The sequence below is a fragment of the Dipodomys ordii genome, unplaced genomic scaffold (assembly GCF_000151885.1).
Source record: "Dipodomys ordii isolate 6190 unplaced genomic scaffold, Dord_2.0 Scaffold141, whole genome shotgun sequence".
Taxonomy (NCBI): Eukaryota; Metazoa; Chordata; class Mammalia; order Rodentia; family Heteromyidae; genus Dipodomys; species Dipodomys ordii.
In genome coordinates, this window is record NW_012267357.1 from 408,446 (window position 1) to 434,038 (window position 25,593).

The 25,593-nt window shown below is 50.4% G+C and overlaps 1 protein-coding gene across 1 annotated transcript; it reads right to left on the bottom strand.

Annotated features, from left to right (window-relative positions):
- Positions 1-364: 364 nt before the first annotated feature.
- LOC105997230 (proline dehydrogenase 1, mitochondrial-like) lies at positions 365-21,184 on the bottom strand. The gene is made up of 14 exons (XM_013031572.1): positions 20,915-21,184; positions 14,784-14,992; positions 11,119-11,153; positions 10,468-10,617; positions 9,461-9,525; positions 9,138-9,254; positions 8,128-8,207; positions 7,246-7,327; positions 5,094-5,186; positions 4,836-4,982; positions 4,252-4,427; positions 2,927-3,025; positions 1,091-1,179; positions 365-1,006 (listed from the first exon to the last, which is right to left on the bottom strand). The coding sequence occupies exons 1-14, from the start codon at positions 21,182-21,184 to the stop codon at positions 819-821; spliced, it is 1,800 nt and encodes a 599-aa protein (XP_012887026.1). The 3' UTR covers positions 365-818.
- Between the last annotated feature and the right edge of the window lie 4,409 nt (positions 21,185-25,593).

The window sequence follows — 25,593 nt, forward strand, 5'->3', positions numbered from 1 at the left end:
CCCAGGCACTGTCATTACTATGTCTGTACAGGAGGCAGCAGGGGTGGAATGAGTGGGAGCACCTGCCACTGACCCAGTTGGTGGCCTGTTGGAGCAGCAGGAGCTGGCTAGGTCACTAGGACTACCGGGTGAAGGTCACAGCATAGCAGGTGGGACTGAGGGAGGGAGGTAGCCCAGCCCCACCCTGTTTGCTGGACTCCAGCATCTGCCAGCTTTCTGTACTGGTTGTAGAGTCATCCATAGGTGGCTGGGTATCATGCAGCCAGTTAGAGGTGTTGCCTGCCTGGATTTCAGGTGGGGCTTCTCCATCCATGCCACTCCCTCTTTGCTGCTCAAGCAAACAGCAAGTGAGGACACCAGCTAGAGTTGAGGCTCTTAGCTGCACCGTAGTGATTTATTGATCAGACAGACTTTCCAGTTGGGCCACTGCCCACCTGTGGGGCACAGAGTGCCTGGGTTGGACCTTGGCAGAAGGCGAGTCCTGCAGGTCCAAGGCCATCACAGGCAGCAGAGGTGGGGCCCAGAGTTGACTATGAAAAGGCAGCTCCTTGACAGTTCCTAACAGTCCTAGCAGGAATCAGATTCCACCCATGCCTCATGGCCGGCTTCCTGGCAGGGGGTGGGCACCAAGGGCACCAGGCACTATCTTCAGTAGGTCTCAAAGACAGATGTAAAAAGATGAATCCTGTGAGGCTGGGTGGGTGGCACCTGTGGCAGTGGCCTGAGGATCCCCCAGGGCTACTAAAACCCTTCCTAGGGCTTAGGTCCTTGGGGGGTAATAGCAGAAGGGGTGGTAGTAGCTCAGAAGGCAGCGGCAGCTAGGCTGGGCGGTACAAGAGGCTGCCAGTAAAGAGTCGCCGCTTCAGCTCCTGCCAGAGCAGCTGCCGCTCCCGCTGGGCACCCTTCATGATGCCGCTGTTCTCCAGGGCTCGGCGAGACAGGTAAGGTAGTACCTCCATCACAGGGCCATAGGGCACGTACTTGTACACAGAGAAGCCTGCCTGGCCTGCACACAAGATGCATGCAACTAAGTCCTCCCACCCCCCACCAAGGCATTCCTACCCCACCCCACCCAGGAGACCTGGCTCACCCAGTGGGAAGCTGATTTGGTCACACATGCCCAGAAGCTGTCCGAAATACACCTGGTGGTCAGCAGGATGCAGGCCTAGTTCCTCCATCCTGTGAAAGGAGGAGCCAGGCAGGTGAGCGCTGATCTCAGGACACTCTCCCCAAGGCACTTCACAGCCCCCATCTTAGCTCTGACATCCTGTGCTACAGCCGGATCCCACGGCCCTACACTCCAGCTGTGTCTCCTGAGGGATGGGACAACCAGCTCTCCTACAGCAGGACTTGTCTGTTCTCTTAGGCCTGTACTCATGGCCTACAGACCTCCCTCGTTCCACTTTTCCTTACCCTTTATTACTGCCTTTCCCATACATTCTTTGTTTTTTAACCTGGCTAGAAAACTGGAAAACTTAAAAGTACAGCAGTGGCTCACATTCTATTTCTATTAGCATTGTTTAGAAGGTGGGAGGGGTCTGGTAGCCTTTCCTGTCTTCATGATACCACTTATGGGACCTATTCACACTTCCAGGTGTGTTGATGACTGCTATGCTTTCCCCTGTGTCCAGGGGTCCAGACTTAGTACCTGCACTCCAGGCACCCCTTGGGGTCTGGCCAGCTAAGACCTTCTCTCCCTACCTCATTCCCAATCACCCAGGGTCCCCAGAGAACCCAGGTCTGCTCAGCTAGTTTGTACCACAGGTCCTTCTCTCCCTGGGCTGGGTTCCAATGTGAAGTCTCAGGCGATTGTGTAGGGAGGGCTCCTGCCCTTCCCCTGCTGGAGTTGCTTTCCTCCAGTTAATTACAGTCAGGGTCAAAAGGGGCACTCCCGTGATGTCAAGCCGTGAAAACACCTCCCCTGGCCAGCCCCGCAGTTCCACGCTCCTTCAGGAGGCCCTACCAAGTATCTGGATGTTAGACATGAACTTGGGACTGTTCCACTGTGGGCTGGATCCCCCGCCTGCCTCTTAGGAGGGTGAGAGCCAGCAGGTTTCTGCCCAGGCTCCACCAGGCATTTGATGATTCCAAACTCTGGGAAGATGGGGACCAAGAAAAGAAGGGGAAATGAGAGCCCTGGTACAGGCGCTGTTGGGGCTGAGGTGTGAACTATGGGAAAGTAACGAAAATACTGGAGTGTGAAGAAATTTACTCCACCTATTTCTCTACTTATTCGAATTCTACAAGTTGTGCTCCATGGGATAACAAAGAGAAAACAGACTATATTAAATTTCAAGTACAGTTTAAAATGTTCAAGAAAGCTGTCTATAGGTGGCCCACTAGAGAACCTTCTGAGCGAGGGGTACTGAGATCTAACAGGCTGGACGTTTCAATGAGCTATTTAAATCACCTTGCAAAATTTATTTTTTTGAATAGAATTTCAAAACTTTAATAAGTTGGGGGGTTGTTTGTTTGCTTTTGTCAGTCATGGGGCCTGAACTCAGGGCCTGGGTACTGTCCTTGAGCTTTTTTGCTCAAGGCTAGCGATCTACCGCTTTGAGTAACACCACCACTTCCAGTTTTCTGGTGGTTAACTGGAGATGAGAGTCTCAAGGACTTTCCTGCCTGGGCTAGCTTCAAACCATGATCCTCATATCTCACCCTCCTGAGTAGCTAGGATTACAGATGAGCCACTGGTGCCTGGAAATTGGGTATTCATTTTAAAAACTAAAGTTACTACAAATTACCTTAATGCTGCAGAGCAGCATTAAGAATGCAACTTGGGCCTGGAGCCCAGGGGGTGCTATGAGCTGTACTGTTCATTCCAATGACACCTGGCGGATCTCCATGAGTTACTTGAGCCCTGGGCCACTACCAACTCATCCCAACCACAGAGACCCTGCCAGCGGGGGCAGGCAGTGCTTACCTCTGTAGGGTGAAGCGCACTGTGTCCTCATTGTGTGATGCCACCATCACCTCAGCCTTGCCATTGTGCTTCAGCTCTTCCAGGACATAGTTGAGGCACCTGGGGAGAGTGCCACATGAGCCTGGCCCCCACATCTGAACTGCCCACTCTTATCTCTCATTGTGGCCCTGCTAGGAAAGGAGGCCCTGCAGGCCCAGAACTATTCAGGATGGCCCCCACAATCAGGAGAAACAAGAACAGCACTTAGCCCTCCTCAAGACCTTATGAATACAAAGTACTAGCAACCAGGAAAAGGAACAATAGCTGGGATGAGACTGTACACAGAGAACAAGCTGGGGCACAATGTTCCCTCATCAGACAATCCATCACTCCACAAGGGTGAGGTGGGCACCCCCTCTTCTCACCTCCCCCCCTTGCTAGCTGCCTGGATCTGCAGCTTTGCTTCTGGAAAGGGACCCTACAATCCTGTCCTGACTCTGAGGAAATAAAGAGGGTCCCTGGAAGCTTTAGGTGGGTTGGGGACCCCTGTACACCAAGGAGAAGCAGTGTCACTATCATACATTCAGGACAGCAGGCTTGACAGTACCAATTCTGAACCAGCAATTGCATTTCTTGGCTCACACACAGAACCTGATGGCCTGAGTGGCTAATGAGGGACAGGATGTTCACCAAATTCCTACTGTAATAACAGGAAAGACCATAGAGCCTGGACGCATAACCTTGGGTGTCCCATGCTGGAAACAGTGTCACTCTCTATGCTGACATAGGAGATAGAAGGTTGAATGAGAAAAGCAAGGGGCAAAGAACAGGGTGTACAATGTAAATACTCGTGGGGCTGATGTGCATGGTACCACACATGTGCCCAGCAGGCTCCTAAAATGGGTGTTGCCAGGAAAAGGATATGGAGCCAGCAAGGAGACACCAGGATCCCTTTGAATTCACCACAAGCAGACATAACCTCTGAGAGGAAAAGCATGACATTGGACTGCTTGTGCTGCTCCAAAGATCCCTGAGCTAAACAGCAAACACAGTCGGGGCACAGCTGCTGCTCATCCACTGTGTGGGCCCCAGTTGGGGGCATGGGAGAGGCCAGGTGCTTAGTGCACATCAAAGGAGCCGGCCAGGGGAAACTGAAGCCAATTCTATTCTTGAAAGTTATAATCCTTTTTGAAAAAGTGACATAAAATTAAGAGGAAATATGACTGATGCCTACATCTCCCACTCCCTGCCACCGAGCTTCAGCAGAATGGGGTCAGCACAATACCAGTGTCTTCATGAAATCTTGTTCCCAATCTACAAACACAGACATAGGCTGGCCAGCTCACCTGTGATACATGTCATTGGTGGCTTCATATGTGGGATTGATGGGATCCTCATAGCCGATCTCTGCTGCACGAGCACGTTCCTGGGCCATATATGCACCACGTACCAGCTTGGCCCCAAAACACCAGCCCTCACGGCGAGCCAGCTCTACATCTAGGGTTACATTGTCATAGGCATCCTGCAGGGGATGTGGACAGAAAGAAATGGCCATTCTTCAAGCTGAAGGCAAGTCAGGTAGCCTCCAAGAAAGCTGTTTTCTTCTTGCCCTCACACTTGTCTAAAACCCATGGCTCAAAAGAGGGGCTTGGTGATAAGGGTCCCATGAGGCCTTGCTTCCTACTCTGAGCCAGTCACCCTTGCCTTGGCCTCCCTGTAAGACAAGCCGTGGCTGCTGAGTCAGGGCCTCTTTCCTGGACAGTAGGCCTAATCTGAGATTAGTGGCCTGCTCCTTCTTCCTGTCCTATCCACCTAGTCTCTTCTCAGGGCAGGGTCAGGTGGATGCTGCAGGGCACAGAAGAGGCCCTCTACCCCCACTGCCCAGCAGATGGCCTGCAGTCTAGCCTAGAGGCCAGTGAGGAGGCCGTACCTTGAGGTAGCATTGATACGTGTTAAAGATGAGCGGCTTGTCCATGTTGAACCTGCGCTGCATTTCCAGGGCCAGGCGGCTGATGGCTGGCTGGAAGTAGGACTGTTCAGCATCCACCATGAGCCGCACACCCACCTCTGTGGCTTTCTGAAAGGAGGAGGAGAGGGTTTGTGGCTCCAATGACATAAGAATCCTCCCTCTTAGCAAGTCCCAGGGTCCTTGCCACATGGCCCCCACCCAAAACAGGACAGTTCCTACCTTAGCCAGCATATCCATCCTCTGCAACATCCTCGTCATCTGCTGCTCCTCCTCCTCGGTGAGCCCTGACAGCAGGGGCTCCAACTGCCCTGTCTGAAAGCACAGCATGTAGTTAGGTCCCACATGGTAAGGCTACACTTAGCCCACTGGTGATACTCTGCCAGTATCCCAGGACCAAAGTCTCTTCCCTTCTAGGGCCAGTGTTATCTAGACACAATGACACGATGCCCTGTAACACTGAGGTCATTCATCTCCCTGTCCTACTGCAGGGCCTGACAGCAGCAGAAGGGAGCTTAGTGCTCATGCCAGCAGCCCCAGGCCTGAGCTGGGCCTGATCGATCCCAAGGTGTTTGCTTCCACAGCATCCCTTAGGGAGTCTTAGAAGGGCTCAGATGAGAACAGGGGTGGGTCTCTGAGGGAGAGCTGTGGGGTGGCTGCCACTACAGACTGATAGCCAAGATGGTGGGCCAGGCAGTTGGGTAGGTGGGCAGTTGGACTTGTGCCTGGAGAGAGCAGAAACTTTATGGTGTCAGGAGGGCCCATAAAGTGCTACCGCCTCTCACATACCTGATGGCATGGCTCAGGATGCTCCTGGCGTGCCAAGATGAGCCTGTCCCCCCAAAAGCCTTGTCCCACAGGACACAAATACTGCATTATTCCTGGCCACCTTGAAGCAGAGCTGCCCTCACGTATTATATACAGGTTAGTGGCTCAAAGTGTTGGGAGCTGGGCCCTGCATCGACTGGGGCAGGAAATTTCATGGAAGACTAGTATGCAGGACTTATATCCTACTACAGTGTGACATCAAGATTCCTATTCCTAGCAGGGCATCAGTGGCTCACGCCGGTAATCCTAGCTACTCAGGAGGTTGAGATCTGAGGGTCATGATTCAAAGCCAGCAAGGGCAGAAAAGTCCCCATGAGACTCATTCCAATTAACTACTCCAAAAAAAAAAAAAAAGGAAGTGGTGTTATGGCTCAAGTGGTAGAGCACTAACTTTGAGAAAAAGAGCTCAGGGACAGCGTCCATGCCGTGAGTTCAAGCCTCACACTGACAAAAAAAAGTCTCATTCCTCATCCCTTGGCAACTCACTTTGAATCAACCAACTGAACATGCTAGAATTAACACTGTGACTTTAGAGGCCAAGCTGCCTGGCCCTCACTTAAGGGAGCACTCGCCCTTAGAATAGCATTCATGTTGTGAGGAAATACAGCCAGCAGCTAGGACCTCTGTGACCACCTAGCCAACTATCTTAAATAAAAATGCACAGAGGACCCAAAAGAAAGCCACCTAGCTAAGCCCTGTCGATAGAACCACAACAAGAAATTGAATGACCCTTGCCAGTCAGGCACCAGTGGCCTATGCTTGTAATCCTGGTTTCTCAGGAGATTTGAGGATCAAGGTTCTAAGCCAGCCTGGGCAAGGACATCCATGAGATTCATCTCCAATTAAAAAGCTGGAATTAGACCTGTGGCTCAAGTGAAGTAAGGAGGTCTGGTCTGGCCGGTGCCATATTGGCCACATGGGTGGATTGTAGGGTCTAGCATCTTGCCTTCATGCTGTGGGAAGGAACCCCCCTCCCTCCCGCCCCCCATCACCTGCCTCCCAGGTAATGGGCCTGCCCAGACCCCTGGAGGCAGGGGCAGGCACTTGACGGACTGAATCTGTCAGTCCAGTGCCTGGGACTGGGAATTTCCTGAGGATCTGCCCCCTGTGCCAACCTATTTAGGCCCGGACCAGCCTAAACGCCAGACACCATGCCATGTGTGTCTCTGTGATCATGTCCTGTGTCCTGTCTCCTGGCTGTCTCCAGTCATCATGGCGTCCCACTGGAGCTGAATTGCTTGTTGGCATTGCTTTTTTTTATTTCTTTCCTCTTTAGCATGTTTCCTAGATGTGTTATGTGTATTTGTGTGCTGCAGGCCTTTGTAACAACTGGCGGCCTGTGGCCTGTTAACTGTATAATAAAGACTCCAATATTCTATATTTTAAAATGTGGCTTCTGGGATGATTCAGCTTACAACAACAGAGCACCAGCCTTGACTGAAAAAGCTAAAGGACTGCACCTAGGTCCTAAGAGACACATCATGAGCTGAATTCTCTTCCCAGCCCTGTGCCATGCTGAGCCAGGGCCCGAGGAAGGGGATGCTACCTGTGTGTTCGGGACCACCAGGTGCTTGGAGAGCTGGGTTTTGCTGTCGATGAGGGAATTCCAATCCAGCAGATCCATGGTGCTAAGGAACAAAGTGAATAAACAGAGTTGGCAACGAGGAACTTCCTGGTCCCACCAGGTAGCTTTACTCTCAGGGGCTAAGGTTGCTTAAGGTGTCCCAGACACAAGCCAGCCCACTCCTCAAAAGAATGCTTCCCAACTCAGCCACCACAAACCTTTCACTTTAAAAAATAAAATGCTGCTGGATGCTGGTGGCTCCCCCTGTAATCCTAACTACTAAGGAGGCTGAGATGTGAGGCTGAGCCCCATTAATGGCACATAGGAAAAAAAAAAGAAAAAAATATTGTTCTCCATATAAAAAATTAATACTAAAACATGAACATTCTTGAGCTGGAGTGGCAGCTATAAAAATATGAGTGTGAACGCCAAGACTGGATCAGATTGAGCCAAACAAAGGTAGGAGATGAGGTAAGAGGTGGGGACAGCCACAGAAGGGCTGGGAAAACTGCAGCCCAGGGATGCTTGTCACTGTCAGTGACTCCACCTTAAGCCATCTCCCTGACTTAATGATCCCTAATCCTGAGGATGAAGCATGTGGCTCTGGTGCTTCATACAACAGAGGCTTTCTCTCAGGAGGGCTGTGTATGTCCTCACTCTCAGACCAAATAATTCTGTAAGAAGCCCTGTGTCCATGCTGCTGAGACCCAGTACCTCCCAGATACCATCAGCCCCTGCTCAGTATCTCTCAAGGCACCACCGCAACCATCCCCAAACCCATTTTCTCCAGGGAGGAGACTAGGATTAGGAGAAGCCACTGGAGCTCGGCTGGAATCATGGCTACATCTGGAGCTCAGCTCTTACCCAGACACTCCCAAGGTCTCTGGCGTGAACCAGTCTTCAATCTCAGCCCTGGATGCGATGCCCATCTTTGCCACACTTTCCTTGAGAAGTGAAAAGGTTGAGTCAGTGTTGTCTTCAGGCTGGGTTCAGTGCACCCTAAGTTTGTGGTGCTGCTTTAGTTTTTGTTTTGTTTTTGTTGTTGGTTGTGGGGTTTGACCTAGGCCTGGGCACCGTCCCTGAGCTCTTCAGCTCACGGGGAGCACTCTACCACTTGAGCCACAGAGCCACTGCCAGTTTTCTGGTGGTATATGGGAGATAAGAGTCTCTCAGACATTCCTGCTTGGGCTGGCTATGAACCATGATCCTCAGATCTCAGCCTCCTGAGTAGGTAAGATTACAGGCTTGAGCCACCAGAGCCTGGCTGCTGTTTTACTTTTATTACATCATTAGTGTCCCTGCTTCATAGATAAACCTATTTCTGCCCTGCAGCTTCCCTACCTCCTGCTGGCATTTCCTGTCCTTGTTATTGTTAGAGTTTGAATAGGAAATATCACCCCACAGGCTCATGGATTGAATACTTGGTTCCTAGTTGGTGGCACTATTTTTGGAGGCTGTAAAAACTTTAGGAGGTGGGGCTTAGCTGGAGGAAGTTGGTCACCGAGAGCAGGCTTTTAAAGGTGATAACCTGCCCCATCCTTACTTGCTCTCTGCTTCCTGTCTGCCATGCTTCTCCACCGTGCCCTCCCTGCCATGATGGACTGCGCCCTCAGAAACCATTTTTCCTCCTTTTAATTTTATCATGGATTTTGTCACAGCAACAAGAAACTAACACAGTTGAGGAGTGGAGCCCATCCAGAGCCCTTCTACCAACAGGACCATCTTTCTTCCCTCCTCCTCTTCAGCTGATCCCAGAAGCAGCAATAGGCCACATCCCAGGAAAGGCTCCAGGAGCCACTCTGGACCACTGTCCAATCAATTCCCAACCACCCTGGCTCCTCACACCCCCAGGGAAGGGGAAAGAGCTGCCATACCTGCAGTGCCACCACCTCCAGCTTCGTGTCCATGGCAGCACGCCCTGCCTGACCTTGCTCAGCAGCCATTTGGTGAAAGAACCGTCTCCACTTGGTCAGCACATCAGAGAACTGCAGCTGGAAACACAGGCCTGAGGCCACTGTCTGTAGAGCATTCCCAGTACCCACAGAGACCATATTGCCTCCAGAGACCCTGGGGACAAACCCTGTGTCTGGGCACATCTACTGTCATCAAGACTCACAGAAAACCAAGGTCTTACAAAGCCTCTACAGAAAACCAAGGTCTTACAAAGCCTCTACAGATGGAAGGTGCCAATACTTACCAGAAATTGGGGTCTCCCCAGTGCAGTTAGCTTAATGGCTGCAAAGCCGTCATCACTGGCTCCACCTGTCAGAAGCCAAAGGATGAGCCATGGGGGTCCCTGATGAGGTGGATGCTTAAGTGGGAAAGAGAGATAACTTGCTTTCTTCCATTCCCTGCTCTCTAAAGCTGGTCCTGCAGCCAGGTGCCTAGCCACCCTTACCTATGGCTCTTCCTGAGACTTTGCCATAGAGGTAGAAAGTGGTGACTAGGCAAAGTTTGTGTTTGCCTGGTGCAGGAAGACAGCAAGAGAAGCAGCCAGTGAGACCTGCACAGCCCTGGCAGCCTCCCTGTCTTCCTCTCTAGGAGTTAGCACTGCAGGCTTTCTGTGCGTGGGTTACAGGATACTGAGAGTCCAAGAACAGAGTGTGGACACAGTCGGTTTTCATCTATGCTAATGGGCCCTTCCCCTTCTGTTTTCTCCCAGGGTGGGCAGGGGACAAACAGATGCCCCTCACCAAAAGGACTGGCTTAGTATTAGGGACCCTTCTAGCTCATTAGGCAGCTTCTTTTAAGCACCACACATGCCCTTTTAAAATATTCAGAAGGTGTGGGACCTACTGCCACTAATAGCAAAGCTGCTGAGGACAGCACGGGGGCTGTGCTGGGATCTTGTCTGGAGCTCAGTGATCCCATGGCTAACCTCACCCCAGCCCACACAGGCTATAACAGGGAGGGATCCCCTGACACAAAGGATATGGTACCAGCTATCTGGACTGGGTCTGGCTCCTAGAGTTGGGGATTCCAGTGCTTCACATCTGGGCACCATGCCCAGAAGAACAGGAACAGAGTGAGGAGAAGGAAGAGAGGGAAGAGTCTTTCCAGGAGGCAGCCAGGACCCTTAGGAAGGAGCTGGACACAGCATAAACCCAACATGACCTGAGCCCAGCCCTTTCACCCCTAGCCTTCTGTACCCACTGGCAAGTCCAGATTGGGGCCTGGCAAGTGCAGCCAGCAGAGAGGCCCCACCTGATGCCTCAATGCAGCGCAGGAAAGTCTCCATGTGGCTGTCACACTTGGCTTCATTGGCATAGAAGTAGGTGCGGGCACTAATGACACCATCCCTGCGGTCTCCAAAGGCACGGTGGGCCTGGTATTGCTTCTCCCTTTTATTTGTGCCTAGAAAGACGAACACACAGCTTAAGCACAGACACAAGCTCTGCTTGAGCTACAGCTGCAACCCCCAAACAAACTGACATCCCAGGGCTCTAGCCCCACCCTAGCTGTACCTGTGCCATGCTCCCTGCCTCCCCGCAAAGCTGCCCTCCCCTCAGGGCTGCTGCCCTGGCTGCCTCTTCTACCTGGGCATACATATCCCCCAGCTAAGCCTCATCCCAGGGCAAACGAGGCCAGGAAGTCTGCATCTCTGTCACAAAGGCCTGGTTAGTTGTTGCCTGCTGAGGGCCAGGGGAACTGAGTCCATCTGGGAGGGTCGTGAAAACTAAGCAGGAGCCTGCCCCTCCCCTCACCAGGGGCTCTCAAATGCTTGAGAGCACACAGAGCCAGGCTGACACAAGGTCTTATTCCTCGCCCCAAGACTTGCTCCAGCCCAAACACAGATGTCTGGCCACCAGGGGTGCACGTGGGGAGAACACCTGACCCTGAATAGAGGCCTCTTACCACTGCCATCCTTCTCTGCTGCAGAGGTGCATGACCTGCAGAAAGGAGGAAGAAGCAAAGGTCACCGGTTACCATATCACCTGAGCTACAATTCACAAGGAAGCAGGCCAGGGAGAGGCAACCAAGGGTGAGCCATAGACCTAACCATGAACTTGACCAAGCTGGCTACAGAACACGGCCCAGCCTCTCCCCAAGCCTCAGGCATGACTACCTGAGCTAGGGAGGGACAGCTGTATCAGAGGCCCTTCAGCACCAAGAACCTCTGATTTCTGATGGGTGGAGCCCCTCTCTGTTGGTCAGAAGCAAGGAAAACGATCATGAGATTCTCAGAACAACCCAGGATGTACAGATAATTCTTGAGAAAAACTAGTGAGGATAGCATTACTTCTGCCCAGAAAAGATGGTGGCGCAGACAGGTGAGGATGACAGGGCTGGAGGTGGGAAGCAGTGTCCTCTAAGTCCAGCAGCAACTTCTCTATATCTAGCTAGGATTTCCAGGCTCCAATGAAGACTACAGTCCCACCCAATGGGCCCAGCCTGATTGTTGGAGCCGGGGCCTCCAGAGTGCTGAGATCACAGGCGTGTACCCACCCAGCTCTCCGCTGCTTCATGCTTGACCCTTGGGTCTTATTTTCAGATTGTTTTCTTTCAAAATGAAAACCAGATCTTATCCCACTCTCAGCTATTCATGTGCCTGCTCTTCACATTCCTCCCAATTAGGGTACATAATCCCCTGGCTAAGTCCATGTTAAAAGGCCTCCTAGGTTTACCTCATACCTTAAGAATATCCTAAATCCTCCTCAGAACAGGACACTATGGGCTGTATGATGGCCGTCACAGAAAAGGGCAGCAACTTTCCCCCTACCATCCCTCCAGGCATAGGCAGAGCCAGGGAAGTGATGACAGGTTACAGTTAACTCAGGTAGCAGGGGCCTTGCTACTAGTGTTTTAATGAAGTCACTGTTCCTAGAGCAAGTCCTGGCTCACAGAGCCATGTCCAAGAAGCCCTCCCCTCAGCCTGGTTCCTGTCCCAGGACCCTTATCTGAGGAACCCTGATCTAGAAACTCTAACTCAGAATCCAGAAATCATGGTTGGATCAGACTCCTAGGGGCCTGGGACTCTCCACGTGGCACCGCAGCCCACAAAGCCACAGCCTGGGGACAGGAACAACGTAGCTCCAGCCACCTTGTGCTGACAAGATGCAACAGAAGAGGGTAAAAAGAAAAATCACCATCTAACAGTGATCTGACTCTGTAATGAGTAAGCAGGCAGGCCCCACACACAACCTTCCTACCCTCAAAGGACACTGGTATGAGCTCTAGAGAGAGCAGGCCTGGGCTCAGGAACAACTAACAAAAGCTGTCCCCTGTGCCCACTCAGGCAGAGAGAGGAGGCAGCTCTGTGTTGTCCTGGGCAGAATCCCTCATGATGAGGAAGGAAACATTGGGCTTCAATGACCCCAGGGAAAGGTCTGCCTGTATAACCCACACTTTAGGTAACTACACAACCAAGCAAACACAACTGCTAGGTTTGGCCTCCATCCTTCTGTGCTTCTTTCCAATAGCTAGGCGCAGGCTGAGGCCTACTCTCAATGGTCTTAATTCAAGGTAGTGGCCTCAGCATTTGACCTTTGCATCATTCTATGAGCTTCTGAGTGGAGGATGGGGAAAAACCTCATCTTGTCCCTGTTCCCCCACTTCCCTCTCCTAAGAGAGGCTGAAGCAGCAACCCACACAAGGGTCTGTGGGGGCAGGCTGCAGGTACACCAGGGAACTCTGCAGGCCACAAGACAGGGTTGGTACCAAAGGAGTTCTGCAAGTCCAGCTCTGCCCTACAGCCTGGGCACCTTCAAAGTCAGAGCCACCAGCAGCAAAGATAGGTATGAATCGTTGTCATCTGTCCTTGACAAGCAGTCACCCAGGAAGAGACTAAGGCTCATGTCCCCAGAGTACAAGACAAGAAGCCCAGCTGAGACCCAGTCTTTGCAGGGCAAAGGCCATAGACTTCTAAGAGCAGGGTAGGCTGGGGTGAGCCCCAGGACCAGGTGCAGCAGGTCCACCTCTACATTTTTTAGGGGTGGTATGTGTGTGGGTTGTCTCACATATAACGCACACAAGCCTTGAACTCTGGATTCTCCTGTCTCAGCTTCCCTAGTGCTGGGATTCCAAGTGTGAACCACCACCACACCCAGCTTCCATCTCCCATTTTTCAAAGCACAGGCACCTAAGAGAGAAATTCTTGTTATGAAACTACAAGTCCCTCACCAGCTCTGGGACTGAGGCCCCAGAGCCCATTAGTAATTCAATAGGCAGCTTCAGTAATGGTTGCAGCCAAGTCCCGGGGCAAAAGGGGAGCTGGGGCGGGGGCACCCCCACCTTCAAAACAGCCAGTCACAAGGCAGGGGCCGGGCTCTGCAGGCCAATCAGGTGCAGGCCAGCAGGTTGAGACAAGAACTGGACATTCTGTTCCCAGGACTGAAGGTGTCATGTGACTGCCTTTCTAAATCCCCTCCTGGTAGCCACCTGGGGAGGGGCAGAGCAAACCCTGGCGCCTGACAGGGTTCAGAGCTTGCCAGTACCAAACCCTCCTCTGATTCAGATTCTGCTGCATTCAGAGCCAAAGAGCCCATATTCATAAGAAGACCTGGATTTGCCTGGAGGAGCTTCAGGCACCAGTACTTCACAAAGAATAGTCTTCCATAGACCTCCTGTGAATGTGTATCCCAGGAAGCACAATAGGATATTCTGTCCAGTTGCCCAAAAGGATACATCAGGGACACCAGTCCCCTACACTCACTGCCCAGGGAATGGGTCAGTGATACCAGGAAAAGACGGCAGGCTGGCCTACCACATAGCTCTTTGTTCAATTCCCTTTGCCATGGCTACCCAGGCAGAAGCCCAGCCTGGGAGGCCCCATATGCTCCAGGCAGAGTCTCCTGTAGATTAAGAAATTATTTCAAGAAGGACTGGGGTCAGGTGAGGGCCAGCTGGCCAGCTCAGCCAGCCAGTTAGGAGCCCTTGGGAAGAGAGACTATGGCAGAGTGGGAAGTCAAGGCAGCTTCCTGTAACTGGTCAGCTAGCAAGCATTCTCAGCCTTGGAAGCCACATGTGTCACAGCTCTGCTCCTGTTGGGTAAAAGCAAGTTTTTAGTGCTTAGACACTGTCCCCTATCTTTTCTTTCTGCTCTAGGCTACCACTGGAGCCACAGTTCCACTTGTGGCTTTTTGATAGTCAATTTGTGATAAGAGTCTCACAGACTTTCCTGCCCGGGCTGGCTTTAAATCGTGATCCTCTGATCTCAGCCTCCTGAATAGCTAGGATTACAGGCATGAACCACTGGCGCCTGGCTTGATTTTTTTTTTCCAACTATTCAACAGTGCAAAAACCATTCTGAGCTAGCAAACCTGTGCAAGACCAGATAGTAGGTTGGATAGGGTTGAGGATCGTAGTCTCCACCCTCTGTTTGCCCCAAGAACACATCAGGCTTTCTGTGAGAGCTCATAGCTGTCATCTGCTTGAAACAAACATACAAGAACTTGAAGCACAACCCAACTGAGCTGCTGGTAGTTACACTGATAGCTCTCCTAGCCTTGGCTCCCAATAGTCCCAGTACACTTTGGGGTTACCACTAGATGCCCATGTAGCTCTGGAGAGAGAGGGCTTACTCCATCTCTTTGCGTTCCGCTTCCTCGGGGCTCAGATCGTCTTCTACACCGTAGTCCAGGATGGAGCCAACACCAAAGGCCTTGTTGCGATGGATCAGGGGCCGAATGGATTCCTGGTCCTCACCAGCCACAAACTGCCCGTAGAAGGTCATCTTCATTAGCCTGTCGAACATCCTCTGCCCCAAAAATTTCCTGGCAATATGGAGCAGCTGAAAGGCAAGAGAAGCAGCTGACGGAGGCCACCTGGTTTACCTTCCCCAGCTGGGAACCCTTGCTGACATCTCTCTACCTACTTGATTCCAGCCAGAGCCTTGATATGGTCTTCCCTGGGGCCAAATTTGGCCCACTTTGTTTTCTGGAGAAGACCAGCTAAAGCAGCTTGCTTATCTACTTATAGCAACCATGAGCCTACCATTATGCAGGGCAGAACAGCAGGACCCAAGTGCCACCCTTGTGACCTCTCCCCCATCTTTTCTGGATCTTTTCAGCCATGAGCACCATATTTCCTCCAAGAGCCCTTGTGCTAGAGGCTGGCTCTTGAGTCAAGCAGGCCACACAGGGGTGCCTGACCACTTCCTGGTGGGGACCACAGCTAGCTCCTAGGGGACAGCAGTAGCCATTCTTATAACACCTAGTTCTGCTGGGGAGGAAGTGGTTGCCAAATGATGATCATGTAACAAAACTCAGCCCAAGCCTGAGCTCAGCTAGAGTGAAGTTTGTCCATTTATGAGGGTCTGTGCCAGGAAGGCCTACCCTGGAGCCAGCAGGGTGTGGTCTAGCACTGACCAGATGCCTATTGGCTGTATCCCAGAGGAAGACAGTTGCCTAGAAACCATTCAGCTTTTTCTCCTAACTTCCTCTCACACTCTCAAATTTCTATCATTGACATAAGGATACTCACAGGGACCAATTGCTCATACCTATAATCCTAGCTATTCAGGAGGTTGAGATCTGAGAATCTCGGTTTAGAGCCAGTTCAGGCAAACCATTCTAAAGACAACTCCCAAGATCTTTTTTATTTCTAATTATCCAGGAAAAATACAGAAGTGGGGTCCTGGCTCAAGTAGTAGAATGCCAGCCATCAGTGAAAAAGTGAATGAGAGTGCCTGAGTTGAAGCCCAAGTAATAGCAAGAAGAAGAAAAAGAAAAAGAAGAAGAAGAAGAAGAAGAAGAGGAGGAGGAGGAGGAGGAGAAATCTCACTAGAAGTTAAACAATAATGTGATAAGGATACAGGAAAAGAGATTGTTTTGATTAAAATATAATATATGCATATGCAAAATATCATGATGAAACTCTAGGTATAATACACTCTAAAGAAATGAATGCCAAACCTAAAGTACAGTTGCAGTTCAAGTGGTAGAGCACTAGCCTCGAACACAAAAGCTCAAGGACAGAGTTCAAGTCCCAGGATTGGCAAAAAGAAAAAAAAAAAAAGACAAAGCCAGGCAGCTGTGCAGCTCACACCTGTAATCCTAATTACTCGGGGGGGGGGGCGCTGAGATCTGAGGATCTTGATTCAAAGCTAGCCCATTAGACTCTTATCTCCAAAAGCTAGAAGTGGAGCTGTAGCAAAAGTGATAAAAATGCTAGCCTTGAGTGAAAAAGCTCAGGGATACTGCCCAGACCCTGAAATCAAGTCCTATGAAGAACACACACATATTTTCTCTTTCTCTCATATACATACAGAATGACAAAAGAATAAAATAGGCTCTGTTGGGGGTTGTGTATTAGAGGAAAGGACAAGGTGAATGGAGAGAGTAAAGGAGAGTGAATATGATCTAAGTACTTTAATTTTTCATTTATAAAACTGGAACAATGAAACCAGTTTAAAACTATCTTTAAAATGAGTTATCAGCCAGGCACTGGTAGCTCATGCCTGTAATCCTAGCTACTCAGGAGGCTGAGATCTGAGGATCACAGTTTGCAGCCAGCCCAGGCAAGAAAGTCCATGAGACTCTTATCTCCAATTAACCACCAAAAATCAGGAGGTCGAGCTATGGCTCAAATAGTAGAGTGCCAGCCTTGAGATAAGAGATAGCCCCATGCCCTGAGTTCAAGTCCTAGTACCAGCACACACACAAAAAGAAAACCTATACTAATAAAATTAAAATTTCTACCATCATTCTTCAAATCTCCTGAGCTTTGGTATATATCGGGCACCACTGCAGGAATGGTAAACAATTTAAGGACACAGACAGCAATGATGTTGGAACAGAAAGGAGAGCCCACAAGGAAAGGAGCAAGGCAACCCGTGGTTTAGGACAGGGAGATAGAAGCAGTTCCTAGGGACAGAGTGGGGAGAGCCAGGCTGGGAGGAAATGGGGGTCACTAGAGTCTCTTGCATGCTCAGAAGCACATCTGCCACCCTGAGGGAAGCCTCTGTCTCCATGACTCAGCTCTCAGGAAAATGCTGGGGTTTCTATAACCCTGTGAATAACAAAGTCCCTCATGCAGGGGCAATATCTCTAGGCTAAGCAAAGGTATTAACATGTCAAATACCTCCACTCCTATACCACTCCTGAGCAGTCTCAAGGAGGCTTCTCTGGACCAACACCCGCACTTGTGACCTTGAAGCCCAGGGCTGCTTGGAAATCACCCTTGCCTGTAGCCTTCATGAACCAGCTGACATTTCTATGTTTTGCTCTTATAAGGATTTGAAACTAGAAAGTGAGTGTGCCAACATCAGAGCTGAGGATGGACCTCTGTCTTATCATGCCCAAGCCAGAGTCAGGAAACCTGTGAAACACAAGCAGCCATGATCCTGTCAGGGCAGAGCCCAGGGATAGCTGGAGGAACAGACAGATTTTTCCCAAATCAGAGATCACCCAATGGAAGGCAGGAGTTGAGTCAGGGACCTGAAAACCATCATTCAGTACTAGAAAAATTCTCTTATCTCATTTACATTAACTCTGAGAAACCGGTCAGGGGCATGCCAAGGGTAAGGATAGACAAATGTCTGTGGCAGACCCTCAACAAGGCTAACAAATGTCTGTGGCAGACCCTCAACAAGGCTACACACTGCATCTAGCCAAGTACTCTGCCCTGCCACAGCCAACACCAAGTGAAAGACCTGGTGCCAGGCCATACTTGCATCAGTAGTGCTTTATTTACACTGACAGGGAATGGCTGAAATTCCCAGGACACCCTGCAGGCTCACCTTCCATTTTCCCCCAAGGAGGCAGGCTTGGAGGGAATGACCGCTGGAGCTAGTTACGTGCCTTGCACTCTGGCCAAGGGGAGGGTGGCTGCCACGGAGGGCTGGAAGAGTACACGAGCAGGCAGGGCTGGCAAGTTTCAGCCAGACTCTACAGCCATGCGGCCACTTGCTTAAAAACCATCTTGGTGTTATGTCTTGGGATGGTGTCACCTGAGTCCCGCCTCACCTCTTCTCTCAGTAGGGAGATCCTTTGGGATTTTACAAACTTGCACTAGTAACATTATATATATATATATATTTGCTTTTACTGTAAAAGACAAACAAGCTAGAGATGGGGCTCAGTGGCTTTCCCACTTGTAGTCTCAGCTACCTGGTTGTAGAAATCAGGACACTGGCTCAAAGCCATCATTTCAACAAATAAGCTGTTTGTATTGGTATGTAACTACAACCCCAGCAACTCTGGAGACATAGGTAGGCGGATAGCAGCTTAAGGTTAACCCTGGGCAAAAACTAAGCATCCTAACTGAAAAAAATAACTAAAGTGAAAAAGTGCTAGTGGCATGACTCAAGTGGTAGAGCTCCTGACTAGCAAGAGGGAGGCCCTGAAGTCATAAACCCAACAGCAACAAAAAAAGATAAAGTCAGACAAGCCAGGTATGGAATCCTGGCACTTAGGAAGAAGGTAAGGCAGAAAGATCGGAAGTTCAAGGACACCCCAGGCTACATAGCAAGACCCTGCCTCAAAACACGTTTCAAATTATACTAGGAAGGCAATGACAACAAAGTCAGTTCTCTCTCCTTCACTGTCACCATCCATCCTGTCCCCTCTCCTAAGCTGGCTCACAGCCAAGCATGGGAGCTTCAGAGTCTCTCATAGGACACTGAATTCACCAACCAAGCTGCTTTCAGGCAAGTGTGGCCCACACTGAGTTCTGATCCGAAGCATTAGCTCCAGCTCCTGTGGCCTGACATTCCTCAGAGCAAGGCTGACAGCCACACAAGCCAGAGAATGTGAGGAGACTGGCTAACCAGGCTGGATTGGACCAAACCCAGGCTAGGGTCCAGCTTCTGCTCCATTTCCTCTGGCCTGGGGCACTGAGAACAGGGATACATGTGGAATCAGCCAGTGACAGCTATACACACACTATAGAAGGGCTTCCCAGGCTGAACAGGAGGCCAGGCTGAGAGAAATCACCTCTGGTGTCCTGCCTCCTCCAGGTCCCCATGGCACCATTCTGAGCTCCAGCATTTGCCCTGGGCAGGCTCCCTAAGGAACAGGGGTGCTTCTCTCCTCTAGCTACCCCCACAGCGCCCTGGTCAGCATGGGGCTGCTATGGCCCACTCACCTCAGAACCAAACCCCATGCCCCATCCTCTGCCCCCAACTCTACTGGCTTCTCTGAAGGATGGCTGGTTTTAGATTTGGGAGGAAAAGCAATAGTGCTGTGCTGACAGAAATTTCTGAATGGTTTTAAGTCATCTCTCCCTCCCTGTCAGCTACAGATAGGTCTGGATTTTGTACTGCTCATCCCTGAGGATGATCCCAGTTGCTGCCCCCCATAGAGACCCTGTAAGGGGCCACTGTCCATTCATTACAGCCTCTGCTGGAAGCTCTCCTAACCCCACTGCAATAGCACTTTCTACTTGCTCCTTGGAGGCTGATGCACCCCAAAGGGTTCCCACCTCATCCATTTCACCTGCCTTTGGCCCCTCTGTGTTCCTTTGCCTCACATGTCTCTTTTCACCCTCCTCCTTCCTGGCAACACTCATCTTCTGTTCAAACACAGCTTCCTAGCCCCCCCCCCAAACAACAGTTAGGCATCTCTCTTCTCCCCATTGCTGCCATCAGCCCCAGGCTCCAAAGCTGAGGGTGAAGTCCCCCAAGGGATTTGGGGCAACTGTGTCCAACCATCACACTCCTGAATTTATGGGTGTCTACCCTCACCTCTCACTTGCTGTGGACTCTTACTCTGTGTCTCTGTGCCCATGAGCAGAGGATCAGCAATGGAGCCCTCAGTGAAATCTCACCTGGAAAACCAACCTATCTACCTACACCAAGAGTCTTTTAGACACTCGGGGCCAATAACCGGACTCTTGAACCTGTTCCCAAGTCACCTTGAAATAGCTGTCATTGCAGAGCATGGTAGCTCACACCAGTTAATCCTAGCTACTCTGGATGATGATGAGATCTGAGAATCATAATTCAAAACCAGCCCAGGAAGGAAAATCTATGACACGAATCTCCAATTACCTACCAAAAAAGCCGGAAGTGGAGCTGTGGCTCAAATCATACAGTGTGAGCCTTGAACACACACACACACACACACACACACACACACACACACATCCCAGGGACAGTTCAAGCCCCAGTACCAGCACCAAGAAGGGAAAGAAAAGAGAAGCTTAGGGGAAGTGGAAGGGGATGGGAAAGGGAAAAGGAAAGGGAAGGGGAAGGGAAATAGAAAAAGAGAAAGGAAGTTAAGAAAGTTTGTCATCTCTAATGGCTGACAAAAGCATATTTTTGTTTTGTTTTTTAGCTTTCCCAAAGCTCTCATACTTCTTAGTTACCCTGTTAAAAGTCGAGTGTCTGGAAGCTTCCCCCAACTTCCCCAGCACTTCAAAGTAGCCATCAACGAGAGTGGCTGGTCACAGGCTGTGGAATGCTAAGGGTCCCAGGTCCTACAATACTATCCGACTTCCCAAGGAGTGAACTTCACGTTGCTCTTTAGTTTAAAACCCAAACCGTAACATTGTATCCTGGCAAATGGTGTATACCTTAAAATAATTAGTATCTAGTTGATAGCGATTAACAAGTAATCCACGAGGTCTGAGAAAGTGCATGCAGGAAATGCCTGCCTTCCTGTCTTCCCTCGCTGCAGGCAATGCTTTCAGTGGCTCCCGTTTTACACTTGGAAACCCCACACTGCCTCCTGGGACAGGCAGAAGTCCGCGCGGCCCCTGCCCATCTGCCCACCTGCTCGTGGTGCGCTAGCAGCGCCGGCCAAGCGCACAGACGCAGCACCAGCAAGTTGCGCGCCAGCTCCCAGCTATGCCGGCTGCGGTATGCCTCCTGCGCGTTGCCAAAGTCCACGGCGGGCATCGGCGGCCGCACAGTCTCTGCAGCCCTACATCCCGGCACGTCGCCCGGGCCCGCGGAGGGCTGCTCGTGGGCGGCCGGGACCGAGGAGAGCGAGGCGAGGCATGGGGCGGTGGCGCGCAGCGACCAGGCGCGCCTTAGAGCCATGGCGGACCATTTACCCTCCGCACGGCCGCTTAAGTACTCTCCGTCGCCCCGCCCCCTCCGGCCCGGTGGCCATGCCCCCATGCCAAAGCCACGCCCCCTAGCCCTGCTCGGGAGGAGGCCCCCACTCCACGCGTATACGAATGGGCGTGCGACGCGTGCGGAAGGCCCCGCCCACCGAGCGGCTACCTGAGCGCATGGCCAGACTCTCCAGTCAGGGGTCACAGTCCAGCCAGAGACCCAGTTACCTTGACTGCCCTGCGGAGCTTGACCTTCCCCATCGGAGACCCCGCCCTTGAGAACCGGGCCACACTTGGTGGAGGGGGGGACTCCGGTGGGTTCCGAAACCCGCAGGTCAGTGCCTTCGGACACACACCACACACCTGGACCTGGTTGTTTAGCAGCGCGAACGCGAAGCGGGAGCCAGGCCCACAGAAAATCCCGCCCTGAAATGTGGCAGCTTGTTCTCTGTTTTTTAAGGGACATTTGAGACGCCATCCTCTCCCCCTAGGACCACCACCCCACTCCATCCGGTGGCCAAGATGAGCATATCTTGGCATTAGGTTAAACAGGGAGAATTGGAGTTCTTGAAGACGGCTTTCTGATTGGCGGGTTTCCTAACTGGTTCCTGTTACGTTGTGGCACCGGAGATTTACTGTCCTGTCCTTACTTCCTCATTCTTTTGTAGCCCCTGCCTCTTGTCTTTGTCAGCAGGTTTTGGTTTATCACCTTACCCTTCCTTATGCAAGTTTTACAGGCCAAAATTCCCGAACCTTCTGCTAATCTACTAACTCCTATGGCTACTAACCTCCTATAGGGCAAGCATGGAACCCCCAATCCCCCCCCCCGACTTTGTAGCTCCCAGGGGTCCTCCTTCCCACTTTGCTACTACTTGATCTTTGATAATCCCATCTCCTCCCACCCTTGAGTGGCTAAGCAAACCCCCCTGGGGTCTGTGTGTCTGTGTGTGTTGGTACTGGCACTTAAACTCAAGGCCTGAGCACTGTCCCTTAGCTTTTTTCCCCTCAAGACTGCCAATCTACCATTTAAGCCACACCTCTACTTCCAGCTTTTCGGTGGTTAATTAGAGATAAGAGTGTAGTGGACTTTCCTGTCCCAACTAGCTTCAAACTATGATCTCAGCCTCCTGAGTAAGAGTGAGCCACCAACATCTCACTGTTACTAAGGCTTGTATTCAGGGTCAGCAAGCTCTCTCTTCACTTTTTCACTCAAGGTTGATGCTTTGCCACTTGAGCTACACTTCCACTTCTGGCTTTTTGCTTGTTCTTTGGATGTAAGGGTCTTTGGGATTTGCCGTCTAGGGGTAGCTTCAAACCTCAATTCTAAGTTCTCAGTCTCCTGAGTAGCTAGGATTACAGGCATTAAGACACCAGTGCCAACTTCAAATGTGTCAGGGGATCCTTCTTCCCATCAGAAATGCCACCTCTCATTGAGTCAGAATGAAGGAGGCTTGTGAAGGAGCATGTGAAGTTGATACCAGACAGAAGGAAGAGAAATGAGCAAATCACATGTTACAAACAAGCAGAACACCTTCATTGGATCCTATACTGAGCTGGCCAACTTCAGCCAAAGCAAGCTGGCACTGACCAGCAGAGACCAGGCTACTCATTTACCAAAAGGAGGTGTATTGATTTTTCTAGAATGGGCTAAAAGTTTGATGATTGTCCATTATTCATAGCACACTTTCAAAAGCTGTCCTTTATATGCATCATCATCTTGGCTTTGTGCTTGGTGGGCGGATGGGTTGTTATCTTCCCCTGAGAACTGCTGAGTTACTCTGATTATTGAGGTAATCAATCATCTTTTCTTTCTTTCTTCCTTTCTTTTTTTTTTCTTCTTGTTGTTGTTGGTTGTGGGACTTGAACTTAGGGCCTGGGATGTCCCCTGAGCTTTTTCCTGCAAGGCTAAGGCTCTACCACTTGGAGCCACAATGCCACTTCTGGTTTTCTGGTGGCTACTTAGAGAAAAGAGTCTCTTGGATTTGCCTGACTATGCTGGCTCCAAACTGTGATCCTCAGATCTCAGGCTCCTGAGTCACTAAGATTTATAGGCATGAACCACTGGCACCTAGTTTGTATAGTTGTCTTTGTTGTTGTTGTTGTTTTGTTTTGTTTGTTGGTCGTGGGGCCTGAACTGTGGGTCTGGGCACTGTCCCTCAGCTCTTCAGCTCAAGGTGAGCACCCTACCACTTGAGCCACAGCACCACCTCCAGCTTTTTTCTTCTTATGTGGTGCTAAGGAATCGAACCCAGGGCCTCATGCATGCAAGGCAAGCACTCTACCACTGAGCCACCTTCCCAGTCCAGTATAGTTGTCTTTTAGGTAACATATCAATTGTTGCCCCAGCGAGTCTGAGCTCAGATTCTCTTACATATATGTCCCCATGTCATTGGGGATGACAGGCACAAACCACCGCACCCAGCCATTGTGCTTCCCCTGTAACTAGGCTCACTGGCTTGTCTCACTGTACCCAGCATTTGAGTAAGAACTTAAGAACTTTCATGCCTGGGCTGACCTTGAGCAGTGGTTCCTCCACCTCCCAAGCAGCTAAGATTACAAGCTTGAGACATTGCACCCAACTCAAGAGTCAATGTTTTAAGCAAAAGTGGTCTTCAAGTTTCAGCAAAGTAACCTAGGCAACTGTTGTCATAGCCCACATGCAACACTGTTACCTACAGCAAAGCTAATGAGAGGCTAGTAATGGATTACTCAGCTGTGTCATCTCCAAAATTTGTGAATTTTTTTGTCTTTTCTTTTCTGATACTGGGGATCAAACCCAGGACATTGCACTTGCTAGACAAGTGCTTTGTTACTGAGCTACATCCCAGCCCTAAAATGTGGGTTTTTTTTAAGTCAAGAGCAACTGAAAGCCTGATGCTTGTGGGCTCAGGCCTGTAACCCTAGCTATTCAGGAAGGTGAGATCTGAGGATTCAGGTTAAAAAGCCAGATGGAGCAGGAAAGTCCATGAGACTCTTATTTCTAATTAACCACCAAAAAGCCAGAAGCAGAGATGTGGCTCAAGTCGTAGAACACTAGCCTTGTGTGAACTAACAGACAGTACCCAGGCTCTGAGTTTAAGTCTCGGTGCCAGCACAAATAAAAAGGAAAGACTAAGTAAAGCTAAAGGGCTTATTTGGGTTTTTCTTCAGTGAGAATTCCCCCTTGTCTTCATTTATCACTTGTGTGACTGTCTTGAACTCCACTGGTTTTAGGTTGGTCTAGTCATATCCTTATAACTTAGTAGCTCTTTAGAACAGGGCCTTTTGGTGTGTAAATAGTCTGCCCTTGTTAGGACCAGACTAATCTGGTGTTTATAATGAAACATGCTTTTTTTGCCTCTCCTCCCACTTCAATTAGTTGTACAAAAAGGTTTCATCCTGACATGTCCAAATATGCATTCAATGTACCTTGATAGTATTATACAGGAATCTGATCATGAGATACAGAGAAGCTGCATTTTGACAGGTCGAATTGGGAGTCTTTATTAGAAAGCCAGTGATTGCATGCAGACACATGTCCCCCCAAAACTTGCAGCCTTGAATACACTTAATACTGTTAGGAAACTGAGCCATGAGGGTAGCAGAGTAAAGAAAGAGCAGAAAAACAATCTCAACAAACCAGATCAAATCTAATGGAGAGCTGAAGGGGGACACCACAGTGACTTGAGGAGAGTCAGGAGACATGAGGCATACTGCAACATGGAGGCTGAACTAGTCCAGGCCTAATTAGGGCCATGGTCAGGAGGCAGGGTCACAAGGAGCTCAAGAGTCTCCCAAGTTCATGGTATAGATCTGGTCAGTCCAGTAACCTATTGCCCAAGTTCTGGTCCCTGCTCTAGGAATTCAGGCATGCCTGAATGGGATGGGTGGTCTCCTTCATCTACCAAGAAACAAAGATGGTCCCAGTTAGACTCAGTATCCTTATTTCAATAGGACTGAAACCCTCCATTACTCTAGCTTATCCTTCCTCCCTCTTCTTAAAACAATCTCAACAAGTTTCAGTGTTCTGTTTTAATGTGTAAAGGATTTGACCATATTCACCCTCCTTTATACCATGCTCTTAACAGGTAACTAGTTAAGGACTGAGTGTTTGTTTGTCTTTTGTCTCCTTGTGGTGGTTTCTCCCTGTCTTAAAGTGATACTAGTTCAGCCATTGTCTCACATAGCCTCTTCCTCTAGGTCATTGACATTCACAACAACCACCAGGCAGGGGCCTAGACTATTCCATCCCTATTTGACTCAGAAAGCACTAGGGTGGCCAGGCACTGATGGCTTATGCCTGTAATCCTAGCTGCTCAGGAGGCTGGGATCTGAGGATCCCAGTTCAAGGCCAGCCCAAGCAGAAAAGTCCATGAGACTCTTATCTTCAATTAACTAGGAAAGAGCTAGAAG

Coding starts and splice junctions, on each gene's coding strand:
- LOC105997230 (XM_013031572.1), bottom strand. CDS start 21,184: ATGGCTCTAAGGCGCGCCTGGTCGCTGCGCGCCACCGCCCCATGCCTC. Junction 14,993..20,914: donor TGCTAGCGCACCACGAGCAG/GTGGGCAGATGG, acceptor CTTGCCTTTCAG/CTGCTCCATATTGCCAGGAA. Junction 1,180..2,926: donor GTGCGCTTCACCCTACAGAG/GTAAGCACTGCC, acceptor CTCCTTTCACAG/GATGGAGGAACTAGGCCTGC.